The sequence below is a fragment of the Chrysoperla carnea genome, unplaced genomic scaffold (genome assembly GCF_905475395.1).
Source record: "Chrysoperla carnea unplaced genomic scaffold, inChrCarn1.1, whole genome shotgun sequence".
NCBI classification, from domain to species: Eukaryota; Metazoa; Arthropoda; class Insecta; order Neuroptera; family Chrysopidae; genus Chrysoperla; species Chrysoperla carnea.
Window position 1 is genome coordinate 767434 of NW_025408233.1, and position 15124 is coordinate 782557.

General features: G+C 28.9%; 1 protein-coding gene across 1 annotated transcript; it reads left to right on the top strand.

The window, feature by feature from the left end:
- Positions 1–310: 310 nt before the first annotated feature.
- On the top strand, positions 311–2087 carry LOC123304824. Its single transcript, XM_044886393.1, has 5 exons — positions 311–334; positions 678–905; positions 1002–1193; positions 1272–1523; positions 1607–2087. The coding sequence occupies exons 2-5, from the start codon at positions 689–691 to the stop codon at positions 1831–1833; spliced, it is 888 nt and encodes a 295-aa protein (XP_044742328.1). The 5' UTR covers positions 311–334; positions 678–688; the 3' UTR covers positions 1834–2087.
- The last annotated feature ends 13037 nt before the right edge of the window (positions 2088–15124 follow it).

Below are 15124 nucleotides of genomic sequence, written 5' to 3' on the forward strand. Positions count from 1 at the left end.
TAATGTTATCTTTTATAAATCTTACATAAATAATTTAACTAAAGTATTCTAATTAGTTGCTTGTATAGTTGTTTCAGCAATATAGTTTTAAAGAATTTATTTCGCAATTTTTTGTAAATGCAGCAAAAAAATTTTTGGTGGCATAAAAAGTGCGGGCTACACATGCGCAATACCCATTACCGTTGTTACTATTTTTTCACTTACCCACGCTAACAATTTTATATACCGCGTCCAGTGTCTTGTGTTACTTAATAAAAAAAATAATAAGTAAATAAATAAATAAAGAATAATTAATTCATCAATTGTTTATTTTTGTTTTTATGGTTAACTAACTGTAAGTACTTTTTTACGTGTATAACCATCATAAAAAGATTACTTAAGATTCTAACCTAAGATTTGTTTAAATAAGCATGTTGCATCAGTATAATATTAGAATTTTTTAATAAATAAATGTTAATACAAATTAAATTGACAACATATGCTATTTTTATCCAGTAAAAACACAATTTTCATATTATCTTATAATTTAAAGTTGAAAAATAATCCCACTGTGAATTATGTTTGTATTATTAAAAATAATACAGGCAGTAATATTGAAGATATTTCAATTTTAAATAGATTTCTAATGCTCTGAGTAATGCAAAGTGATTGTAAAAAAAATATTTACGTTTTTACAGTGAACAAGACTATGGCAAAATCATATGCAGTAGTTTTTTTTATTGGACAAGACTCGTATTCTGAAATTCCAAGCAATTGGCTTCTATATAACGATGAACCTGAAGGAAAAAGGACGAAGTGTCAATGGCCACCCTCATTTGCTAAAAATCTACAGCAATTGTTAAAACAGAGAGTCGAACCAAGTCAAGATTGGCCTATTCATGAAATTGAAATTTTAAGATATTGTGGTAAATGATTAAATTTTTGTACCTGCTAATTAAAAATTACAGAATAATTACGTAATAATGGATAATTGCATAATGATTATAATCATTTCTATTTAGATACTCTGGCTAAAGCAAGAAAAGCTGCTGAAGATTCGGAATATGAGTCAACGACCGACAAACCATTGGGAAGAGGATTAAGATCAAAGCGACTTACTGCTGTTGCTGCTGCTGCGGCTACTTTTAATTCAAAAAACAACAAAGTATCTGATAGTTCTGAAGAAGACAGTGATGATAAGACAACTAAAAAAGGTAAGAAAAAATTATATTCAGTGTGCCTTTATTTAACGAAAAGATTGTGCAAAATCACATCCCGGTTTTGCTTTACAGTTTCTCCAATGCCTACGATGCATAAGATCCCTGCAATTCAAAATCAGATAAAGCCTCCATTGGTTGCAAACATATCGTCGTCTGTGCGTAAAATGAATGAAACTGATGGTGCTCAATCCGTAATACAAAAACATTTTGAAGACGATTCAAGAACCACTGGTTCTGGATGCACTAGAAATAATGAAAATTATGTTCCATCCGACTTGGAAAATGATGATGATGATGACGACAATCGCTTTAATGTACTTAATGGTATTATTATTTCCTCAAAATGGTTTGACCTTTTGTATATTACTTAAAAATTAGTATTAATTTATGAATTTTATTGGTTTTAGCAAAGTTGAATAAGTGTTTAAGACTTCTGGGCGCATTAACGGTAGATGTGAAAGATGTAAAGCAACGAACGGCAATTAATAATTGTGGGAATGCTTGTGATGTTGGTAGTGAAACTGCCTTGCAAATAAAAAAAGATCTGCCACTGAAATCAAGAGCAGAGGTAATTGCTTTCGAAGAAAAACTGTCAAACTCACAGGATTATCGTCAACAATTTGTAAGTTCATGAATGTAATTTAATTATTTAATTCATTGCAGTTGAAATTGATAAGTATAATATTAGTGGTTAATATAAATTTATTAATATTTGAGAAGCTAAAAACATGAAGTAACTAAGACAATATTTTCGTTTTATGAATTGAGAATACGAAAACTTTATACATGTATAGATGTATATAGCTGAAAATAACTTGAAAACCTTGAATTGTAAAAACTGATCGATAATATTAGAATTCAAATCCAGAATTAACTTTTCTATGAAGTTTTATGCATGGTAAATGTTAATAAGTGGTACTGTATGTATTGTTACGAGATTTATTTTTTACTCTCTATTTTAAATAAAAAAAAATTCTGATGCCAATTTATATAAAATGAAACCGAAATGGGATTTCTAAATTGATTTTTAGCTGACGAATTTTTGTATTCAATATTAACAATAAATAAATATTTATGCAGTTTAAGTTGTAATTGTTGAAATTTTCACTCTTTGGATTGTCATAATTACAGTAAAAAACAAAAAATTTTGTTTATTCTTTAAAATAAATATAATTGGTGACTAAATAATTTAAAAGAGTTATGTGATGAGTAATCTACATAAAAATTATGTACAAATGTACAATCCAAAAAGTGAAAATATTTTACTCAGTATAAGTATGACTGATTAAAAAATTCTATATTTTAACTTGTAATTGTTGAAATTTTCACTTTTTGGATTGTCATGATTATACTAAAGAATAGAAAATATTATTTATCCTTTAAAAAATAATATAATTTGTGACTAAATAATTTGAAAAGTCATGTGATAAGTTATCTATATAAAACTTATGTACAATCCAAAAAGTGAAAATATTTTACGCAGTATTAGTATGACTGATTGAAAAATTCTATGTTTTAAGTTGTAATTGTTGAAATTTTCACTCTTTGGATTGTCATAATTACAGTAAAAAACAAAAAATTTTGTTTATTCTTTAAAATAAATATAATTGGTGACTAAATAATTTAAAAGAGTTATGTGATGAGTAATCTACATAAAAATTATGTACAAATGTACAATCCAAAAAGTGAAAATATTTTACTCAGTATAAGTATGACTGATTGAAAAATTCTATATTTTAACTTGTGATTGTTAACATTTTCACTTTTTGGATTGTCTTGATTACACTAAAGTACAGAAAATATTATTTATTTTTTTTTATTAAAATAATTAATGAGTTCATTTAAAAATGTATGCAATACTTAATCAATAAGAAGTTTACTTATCTATCTTAATTTAAACAAGTTCATGAGATCTTATGTTTAATAAAATAATTTAAGCAAGTCGTTTTAACGAAATTTTGTCAAAGTTGAGTGTTAATAAATATGATTATTAAATATGATTACAATCATTCGGAACCAACCAGACATCACTATTATTAAGTCAATTATAAGTCACGTCTACGTAAGCGATTAAGGAACAACTCGACATAACTATGAGATCATTGTTATGTCAGCTTAATTTCAGTTAAGTCATGAGGGAGTCAATTATACGTCATATGCAAGTAAGAAATTCGGTAACAACGTACATCTCTATGACATCACGATTATGTCAGATTAAAGTCAGTTAAGTCATGATAGAGTCAATTATACGTCACATGCATGTAAGAAATTTGGTAACTACTTGACACCTCTATGACATCATTGTTATGTTAGCTTAACGTCAGTTAGGTAATAATGATGTCAACTGGACATCATACGTACGTCATGTTGATTATGTAAAAGTCTTACGTCAAGAAGTGTGAAATAATGAGTCATAGGTGACTCATTGCTGACCTTCAATTTACGTAAATCCTGACATAGCGCAGTATCATTTTGACGTCACTTTGACGTAAACGTGTTTACTGGGCTATATATGTGCATATCGACTTACCTGGATCAAAATTTCACTCTTTTGTATAGTCCTGGCACTCTAGATTCGACATCGAAAATTTTCAAAAAATTTGTATTTTATAAAAAATGTCAAATTATGATCATTTTTGGCTTATTTAGACTGGGACCAATCATAAATAACCTATATATATGCATATCGACTTACCTGGATCAAAATTTCACTCTTTTGTATAGTCCTGGCACTCTAGATTCGACATCGAAAATTTTTAAAAAATTTGTATTTTATCAAAAAATGTCAAATTATGATCATTTTTGGTTTATTTAGACTGGGACCAATCATAAAAGACCTATATATATGCATATCGACTTACCTGGATCAAAATTTCACTCTTTTGTATAGTCCTGGCACTCTAGATTCGACATCGAAAATTTTCAAAAAATTTGTATTTTATCAAAAAATGTCAAATTATGATCATTTTTGGCTTATTTAGACTGGGACCAATCATAAAAGACCTATATATATGCATATCGACTTACCTGGATCAAAATTTCACTCTTTTGTATAGTCCTGGTACTCTAGATTCGACATCGAAAATTTTCAAAAAATTTGTATTTTATCAAAAAATGTCAAATTATGATCATTTTTGGCTTATTTAGACTGGGACCAATCATAAAAGACCTATATATATCCATATCGACTTACCTGGATCAAAATTTCACTCTTTTGTATAGTCCTGGCACTCTAGATTCGACATCGAAAATTTTCAAAAAATTTGTATTTTATCAAAAAATGTCAAATTATGATCATTTTTGGCTTATTTAGACTGGGACCAATCATAAAAGACCTATATATATGCATATCGACTTACGTAGATCAAAATTTCACTCTTTTGTATAGTCCTGGCACTCTAGATTCGACATCGAAAATTTTCAAATAATTTGTATTTTATCAAAAAATGTCAAATTATGATCATTTTTGGCTTATTTAGACTGGGACCAATCATAAAAGACCTATATATATGCATGTCGACTTACCTGGATCAAAATTTCACTCTTTTGTATAGTCCTGGTACTCTAGATTCGACATCGAAAATTTTCAAAAAATTTGTATTTTAACAAAAATGGTAAAATTATGGTCATTTTTGGCTTATTTAGACTGGGACCAATCATAAAAGACCTATATATATGCATATCGACTTACCTGGATCAAAATTTCACTCTTTTGTATAGTCCTGGCACTCTAGATTCCACATCGAAAATTTTCAAAAAATTTGTATTTTATCAAAAAATGTCAAATTATGATCATTTTTGGTTTATTTAGACTGGGACCAATCATAAAAGACCTATATATATGCATATCGACTTACCTGGATCAAAATTTCACTCTTTTGTATAGTCCTGGCACTCTAGATTCGACATCGAAAATTTTCAAAAAATTTGTATTTTATCAAAAAATGTCAAATTATGATCATTTTTGGCTTATTTAGACTGGGACCAATCATAAAAGACCTATATATATGCATATCGACTTACCTGGATCAAAATTTCACTCTTTTGTATAGTCCTGGCACTCTAGATTCGACATCGAAAATTTTCAAAAAATTTGTATTTTATCAAAAAATGTCAAATTATGATCATTTTTGGCTTATTTAGACTGGGACCAATCATAAAAGACCTATATATATGCATATCGACTTACCTGGATCAAAATTTCACTCTTTTGTATAGTCCTGGCACTCTAGATTCGACATCGAAAATTTTAAAAAAATTTGTATTTTATCAAAAAATGTCAAATTATGATCATTTTTGGCTTATTTAGACTGGGACCAATCATAAAAGACCTATATATATGCATATCGACTTACCTGGATCAAAATTTCACTCTTTTATATAGTCCTGGCACTCTAGATTCGACATCGAAAATTTTCAAAAAATTTGTATTTTATCAAAAAATGTCAAATTATGATCATTTTTGGCTTATTTAGACTGGGACCAATCATAAAAGACCTATATATATGCATATCGACTTACCTGGATCAAAATTTCACTATTTTGTATAGTCCTGGTACTCTAGATTCGACATCGAAAATTTTCAAAAAATTTGTATTTTATCAAAAAATGTCAAATTATGATCATTTTTGGCTTATTTAGACTGGGACCAATCATAAAAGACCTATATATATGCATATCGACTTACCTGGATCAAAATTTCACTCTTTTGTATAGTCCTGGCACTCTAGATTCGACATCGAAAATTTTCAAAAAATTTGTTTTTTATCAAAAAATGTCAAATTATGATCATTTTTGGCTTATTTAGACTGGGACCAATCAAAAAAGACCTATATATATGCATATCGACTTACCTGGATCAAAATTTCACTCTTTTGTATAGTCCTGGCACTCTAGATTCGACATCGAAAATTTTCAAAAAATTTGTTTTTTATCAAAAAATGTCAAATTATGATCATTTTTGGCTTATTTAGACTGGGACCAATCATAAAAGACCGATATATATGCATATCGACTTACCTGGATCAAAATTTCACTCTTTTGTATAGTCCTGGCACTCTAGATTCGACATCGAAAATTTTCAGAAATTAGTATTTCATCAAAAAATGTCAAATTATGATCATTTTTGGCTTATTTAGACTGGGACCAATCATAAAAGACCTATATATATGCATATCGACTTACCTGGATCAAAATTTCACTCTTTTGTATAGTCCTGGCACTCTAGATTCGACATCGAAAATTTTCAAAAAATTTGTATTTTATCAAAAAATGTCAAATTAAGATCATTTTTGGCTTATTTAGACTGGGACCAATCATAAAAGACCTATATATATGCATATCGACTTACCTGGATCAAAATTTCACTCTTTTGTATAGTCCTGGCACTCTAGATTCGACATCGAAAATTTTCAAAAAATTTGTTTTTTATCAAAAAATGTCAAATTATGATCATTTTTGGCTTATTTAGACTGAAACCAATCATAAAAGACCTATATATATGCATATCGACTTACCTGGATCAAAATTTCACTCTTTTGTATAGTCCTGGCACTCTAGATTCGACAAGGAAAATTTTCAAAAAATTTGTATTTTATCAAAAAATGTCAAATTATGATCATTTTTGGCTTATTTAGACTGGGACCAATCATAAAAGACCTATATATATGCATATCGACTTACCTGGATCAAAATTTCACTCTTTTGTATAGTCCTGGCACTCTAGATTCGACATCGAAAATTTTCAAAAAATTTGTATTTTATCAAAAAATGTCAAATTATGATCATTTTTGGCTTATTTAGACTGGGACCAATCATAAAAGACCTATGTTTATGCATATCGACTTACCTGGATCAAAATTTCACTCTTTTGTATAGTCCTGGCACTCTAGATTCGACATCGAAAATTTTCAAAAAATTTGTTTTTTATCAAAAAATGTCAAATTATGATCATTTTTGGCTTATTTAGACTGGGACCAATCATAAAAGACCTATATATATGCATATCGACTTACATGGATCAAAATTTCACTCTTTTGTATAGTCCTGGCACTCTAGATTCGACATCGAAAATTTTCAAAAAATTTGTTTTTTATCAAAAAATGTCAAATTATGATCATTTTTGGCTTATTTAGACTGGGACCAATCATAAAAGACCTATATATATGCATATCGACTTACCTGGATCAAAATTTCACTCTTTTGTATAGTCCTGGCACTCTAGATTCGACATCGAAAATTTTCAAAAAATTTGTTTTTTATCAAAAAATGTCAAATTATGATCATTTTTGGCTTATTTAAACTGGGACCAATCATAAAAGACCTATATATATGCACATCGACTTACCTGGATCAAAATTTCACTCTTTTGTATAGTCCTGGCACTCTAGATTTGACATCGAAAATTTTCAAAAAATTTGTATTTTATCAAAAAATGTCAAATTATGATCATTTTTGGCTTATTTAGACTGGGACCAATCATAAAAGACCTATATATATGCATATCGACTTACCTGGATCAAAATTTCACTCTTTTGTATAGTCCTGGCACTCTAGATTCGACATCGAAAATTTTCAAAAAATTTGTATTTTATCAAAAAATGTCAAATTATGATCATTTTTGGCTTATTTAGACTGGGACCAATCATAAAAGACCTATATATATGCATATCGACTTACCTGGATCAAAATTTCACTCTTTTGTATAGTCCTGGCACTCTAGATTCGACATCGAAAATTTTAAAAAAATTTGTATTTTATCAAAAAATGTCAAATTATGATCATTTTTGGCTTATTTAGACTGAGATCAATCATAAAAGACCTATATATATGCATATCGACTTACCTGGATCAAAATTTCACTCTTTTGTATAGTCCTGGTACTCTAGATTCGACATCGAAAATTTTCAAAAAATTTGTATTTTATCAAAAAATGTCAAATTATGATCATTTTTGGCTTATTTAGACTGGGACCAATCATAAAAGACCTATATATATGCATATCGACTTACCTGGATCAAAATTTCACTCTTTTATATAGTCCTGGCACTCTAGATTCGACATCGAAAATTTTCAAAAAATTTGTATTTTATCAAAAAATGTCAAATTATGATCATTTTTGGCTTATTTAGACTGGGACCAATCATAAAAGACCTATATATATGCATATCGACTTACCTGGATCAAAATTTCACTCTTTTGTATAGTCCTGGTACTCTAGATTCGACATCGAAAATTTTCAAAAAATTTGTATTTTATCAAAAAATGTCAAATTATGATCATTTTTGGCTTATTTAGACTGGGACCAATCATAAATGACCTATATATATGCATATCGACTTACCTGGATCAAAATTTCACTCTTTTGTATAGTCCTGGCACTCTAGATTCGACATCGAAAATTTTCAAAAAATTTGTTTTTTATCAAAAAATGTCAAATTATGATCATTTTTGGCTTATTTAGACTGGGACCAATCATAAAAGACCTATATATATGCATATCGACTTACCTGGATCAAAATTTCACTCTTTTGTATAGTCCTGGCACTCTAGATTCGACATCGAAAATTTTCAAAAAATTTGTTTTTTATCAAAAAATGTCAAATTATGATCATTTTTGGCTTATTTAGACTGGGACTAATCATAAAAGACCGATATATATGCATATCGACTTACCTGGATCAAAATTTCACTCTTTTGTATAGTCCTGGCACTCTAGATTCGACATCGAAAATTTTCAGAAATTAGTATTTCATCAAAAAATGTCAAATTATGATCATTTTTGGCTTATTTAGACTGGGACCAATCATAAAAGACCTATATATATGCATATCGCCTTACCTGGATCAAAATTTCACTCTTTTGTATAGTCCTGGCACTCTAGATTCGACATCGAAAATTTTCAAAAAATTTGTATTTTATCAAAAAATGTCAAATTAAGATCATTTTTGGCTTATTTAGACTGGGACCAATCATAAAAGACCTATATATATGCATATCGACTTACCTGGATCAAAATTTCACTCTTTTGTATAGTCCTGGCACTCTAGATTCGACATCGAAAATTTTCAAAAAATTTGTATTTTATCAAAAAATGTCAAATTATGATCATTTTTGGCTTATTTAGACTGAAACCAATCATAAAAGACCTATATATATGCATATCGACTTACCTGGATCAAAATTTCACTCTTTTGTATAGTCCTGGCACTCTAGATTCGACAAGGAAAATTTTCAAAAAATTTGTATTTTATCAAAAAATGTCAAATTATGATCATTTTTGGCTTATTTAGACTGGGACCAATCATAAAAGACCTATATATATGCATATCGACTTACATGGATCAAAATTTCACTCTTTTGTATAGTCCTGGCACTCTAGATTCGACATCGAAAATTTTCAAAAAATTTGTTTTTTATCAAAAAATGTCAAATTATGATCATTTTTGGCTTATTTAGACTGGGACCAATCATAAAAAACCTATATATATGCATATCGACTGACCTGGATCAAAATTTCACTCTTTTGTATAGTCCTGGCACTCTAGATTCGACATCGAAAATTTTCAAAAAATTTGTATTTTATCAAAAAATGTCAAATTATGATCATTTTTGGCTTATTTAGACTGGGACCAATCATAAAAGACCTATATATATGCATATCGACTTACCTGGATCAAAATTTCACTCTTTTGTATAGTCCTGGCACTCTAGATTCGACATCGAAAATTTTCAAAAAATTTGTATTTTATCAAAAAATGTCAAATTATGATCATTTTTGGCTTATTTAGACTGGGACCAATCATAAAAGACCTATAGATATGCATATCGACTTACCTGGATCAAAATTTCACTCCTTTGTATAGTCCTGGCACTCTAGATTCGACATTGAAAATTTTCAAAAAATTTGTTTTTTATCAAAAAATGTCAAATTATGATCATTTTTGGCTTATTTAGACTGGGACCAATCATAAAAGACCTATATATATGCATATCGACTTACCTGGATCAAAATTTCACTCTTTTGTATAGTCCTGGCACTCTAGATTCGACATCGAAAATTTTCAAAAAATTTGTATTTTAACAAAAATGGTAAAATTATGGTCATTTTTGGCTTATTTAGACTGGGACCAATCAAAAAAGACCTATATATATGCATATCGACTTACCTGGATCAAAATTTCACTCTTTTGTATAGTCCTGGCACTCTAGATTCGACATCGAAAATTTTCAAAAAATTTGTTTTTTATCAAAAAATGTCAAATTATGATCATTTTTGGCTTATTTAGACTGGGACCAATCATAAAAGACCGATATATATGCATATCGACTTACCTGGATCAAAATTTCACTCTTTTGTATAGTCCTGGCACTCTAGATTCGACATCGAAAATTTTCAGAAATTAGTATTTCATCAAAAAATGTCAAATTATGATCATTTTTGGCTTATTTAGACTGGGACCAATCATAAAAGACCTATATATATGCATATCGACTTACCTGGATCAAAATTTCACTCTTTTGTATAGTCCTGGCACTCTAGATTCGACATCGAAAATTTTCAAAAAATTTGTATTTTATCAAAAAATGTCAAATTAAGATCATTTTTGGCTTATTTAGACTGGGACCAATCATAAAAGACCTATATATATGCATATCGACTTACCTGGATCAAAATTTCACTCTTTTGTATAGTCCTGGCACTCTAGATTCGACATCGAAAATTTTCAAAAAATTTGTTTTTTATCAAAAAATGTCAAATTATGATCATTTTTGGCTTATTTAGACTGAAACCAATCATAAAAGACCTATATATATGCATATCGACTTACCTGGATCAAAATTTCACTCTTTTGTATAGTCCTGGCACTCTAGATTCGACAAGGAAAATTTTCAAAAAATTTGTATTTTATCAAAAAATGTCAAATTATGATCATTTTTGGCTTATTTAGACTGGGACCAATCATAAAAGACCTATATATATGCATATCGACTTACCTGGATCAAAATTTCACTCTTTTGTATAGTCCTGGCACTCTAGATTCGACATCGAAAATTTTCAAAAAATTTGTATTTTATCAAAAAATGTCAAATTATGATCATTTTTGGCTTATTTAGACTGGGACCAATCATAAAAGACCTATGTTTATGCATATCGACTTACCTGGATCAAAATTTCACTCTTTTGTATAGTCCTGGCACTCTAGATTCGACATCGAAAATTTTCAAAAAATTTGTTTTTTATCAAAAAATGTCAAATTATGATCATTTTTGGCTTATTTAGACTGGGACCAATCATAAAAGACCTATATATATGCATATCGACTTACATGGATCAAAATTTCACTCTTTTGTATAGTCCTGGCACTCTAGATTCGACATCGAAAATTTTCAAAAAATTTGTTTTTTATCAAAAAATGTCAAATTATGATCATTTTTGGCTTATTTAGACTGGGACCAATCATAAAAGACCTATATATATGCATATCGACTTACCTGGATCAAAATTTCACTCTTTTGTATAGTCCTGGCACTCTAGATTCGACATCGAAAATTTTCAAAAAATTTGTATTTTATCAAAAAATGTCAAATTATGATCATTTTTGGCTTATTTAGACTGGGACCAATCATAAAAGACCTATATATATGCATATCGACTTACCTGGATCAAAATTTCACTCTTTTGTATAGTCCTGGTACTCTAGATTCGACATCGAAAATTTTCAAAAAATTTGTATTTTATCAAAAAATGTCAAATTATGATCATTTTTGGCTTATTTAGACTGGGACCAATCATAAAAGACCTATATATATGCATATCGACTTACCTGGATCAAAATTTCACTCTTTTGTATAGTCCTGGTACTCTAGATTCGACATCGAAAATTTTCAAAAAATTTGTATTTTATCAAAAAATGTCAAATTATGATCATTTTTGGCTTATTTAGACTGGGACCAATCATAAAAGACCTATATATGTGCATATCGACTTACCTGGATCAAAATTTCACTCTTTTGTATAGTCCTGGCACTCTAGATTCGACATCGAAAATTTTCAAAAAATTTGTATTTTATCAAAAAATGTCAAATTATGATCATTTTTGGCTTATTTAGACTGGGACCAATCATAAAAGACCTATAGATATGCATATCGACTTACCTGGATCAAAATTTCACTCTTTTGTATAGTCCTGGCACTCTAGATTCGACATCGAAAATTTTCAAAAAATTTGTTTTTTATCAAAAAATGTCAAATTATGATCATTTTTGGCTTATTTAAACTGGGACCAATCATAAAAGACCTATATATATGCACATCGACTTACCTGGATCAAAATTTCACTCTTTTGTATAGTCCTGGCACTCTAGATTTGACATCGAAAATTTTCAAAAAATTTGTATTTTATCAAAAAATGTCAAATTATGATCATTTTTGGCTTATTTAGACTGGGACCAATCATAAAAGACCTATATATATGCATATCGACTTACCTGGATCAAAATTTCACTCTTTTGTATAGTCCTGGCACTCTAGATTCGACATCGAAAATTTTCAAAAAATTTGTATTTTATCAAAAAATGTCAAATTATGATCATTTTTGGCTTATTTAGACTGGGACCAATCATAAAAGACCTATATATATGCATATCGACTTACCTGGATCAAAATTTCACTCTTTTGTATAGTCCTGGCACTCTAGATTCGACATCGAAAATTTTCAAAAAATTTGTATTTTATCAAAAAATGTCAAATTATGATCATTTTTGGCTTATTTAGACTGGGACCAATCATAAAAGACCTATATATATGCATATCGACTTACGTGGATCAAAATTTCACTCTTTTGTATAGTCCTGGCACTCTAGATTCGACATCGAAAATTTTCAAAAAATTTGTATTTTATCAAAAAATGTCAAATTATGATCATTTTTGGCTTATTTAGACTGGGACCAATCATAAAAGACCTATATATATGCATGTCGACTTACCTGGATCAAAATTTCACTCTTTTGTATAGTCCTGGTACTCTAGATTCGACATCGAAAATTTTCAAAAAATTTGTATTTTAACAAAAATGGTAAAATTATGGTCATTTTTGGCTTATTTAGACTGGGACCAATCATAAAAGACCTATATATATGCATATCGACTTACCTGGATCAAAATTTCACTCTTTTGTATAGTCCTGGCACTCTAGATTCCACATCGAAAATTTTCAAAAAATTTGTATTTTATCAAAAAATGTCAAATTATGATCATTTTTGGTTTATTTAGACTGGGACCAATCATAAAAGACCTATATATATGCATATCGACTTACCTGGATCAAAATTTCACTCTTTTGTATAGTCCTGGCACTCTAGATTCGACATCGAAAATTTTCAAAAAATTTGTATTTTATCAAAAAATGTCAAATTATGATCATTTTTGGCTTATTTAGACTGGGACCAATCATAAAAGACCTATATATATGCATATCGACTTACCTGGATCAAAATTTCACTCTTTTGTATAGTCCTGGTACTCTAGATTCGACATCGAAAATTTTCAAAAAATTTGTATTTTATCAAAAAATGTCAAATTATGATCATTTTTGGCTTATTTAGACTGGGACCAATCATAAATGACCTATATATATGCATATCGACTTACCTGGATCAAAATTTCACTCTTTTGTATAGTCCTGGCACTCTAGATTCGACATCGAAAATTTTCAAAAAATTTGTTTTTTATCAAAAAATGTCAAATTATGATCATTTTTGGCTTATTTAGACTGGGACCAATCATAAAAGACCTATATATATGCATATCGACTTACCTGGATCAAAATTTCACTCTTTTGTATAGTCCTGGCACTCTAGATTCGACATCGAAAATTTTCAAAAAATTTGTTTTTTATCAAAAAATGTCAAATTATGATCATTTTTGGCTTATTTAGACTGGGACTAATCATAAAAGACCGATATATATGCATATCGACTTACCTGGATCAAAATTTCACTCTTTTGTATAGTCCTGGCACTCTAGATTCGACATCGAAAATTTTCAGAAATTAGTATTTCATCAAAAAATGTCAAATTATGATCATTTTTGGCTTATTTAGACTGGGACCAATCATAAAAGACCTATATATATGCATATCGCCTTACCTGGATCAAAATTTCACTCTTTTGTATAGTCCTGGCACTCTAGATTCGACATCGAAAATTTTCAAAAAATTTGTATTTTATCAAAAAATGTCAAATTAAGATCATTTTTGGCTAATTTAGACTGGGACCAATCATAAAAGACCTATATATATGCATATCGACTTACCTGGATCAAAATTTCACTCTTTTGTATAGTCCTGGCACTCTAGATTCGACATCGAAAATTTTCAAAAAATTTGTTTTTTATCAAAAAATGTCAAATTATGATCATTTTTGGCTTATTTAGACTGAAACCAATCATAAAAGACCTATATATATGCATATCGACTTACCTGGATCAAAATTTCACTCTTTTGTATAGTCCTGGCACTCTAGATTCGACAAGGAAAATTTTCAAAAAATTTGTATTTTATCAAAAAATGTCAAATTATGATCATTTTTGGCTTATTTAGACTGGGACCAATCATAAAAGACCTATATATATGCATATCGACTTACATGGATCAAAATTTCACTCTTTTGTATAGTCCTGGCACTCTAGATTCGACATCGAAAATTTTCAAAAAATTTGTTTTTTATCAAAAAATGTCAAATTATGATCATTTTTGGCTTATTTAGACTGGGACCAATCATAAAAAACCTATATATATGCATATCGACTGACCTGGATCAAAATTTCACTCTTTTGTATAGTCCTGGCACTCTAGATTCGACATCGAAAATTTTCAAAAAATTTGTATTTTATCAAAAAATGTCAAATTATGATCATTTTTGGC

Coding starts and splice junctions, on each gene's coding strand:
- LOC123304824 (XM_044886393.1), top strand. CDS start 689: ATGGCAAAATCATATGCAGTAGTTTTTTTTATTGGACAAGACTCGTAT. Junction 1,194..1,271: donor TGATAAGACAACTAAAAAAG/GTAAGAAAAAAT, acceptor TTTGCTTTACAG/TTTCTCCAATGCCTACGATG. Junction 1,524..1,606: donor TCGCTTTAATGTACTTAATG/GTATTATTATTT, acceptor TATTGGTTTTAG/CAAAGTTGAATAAGTGTTTA.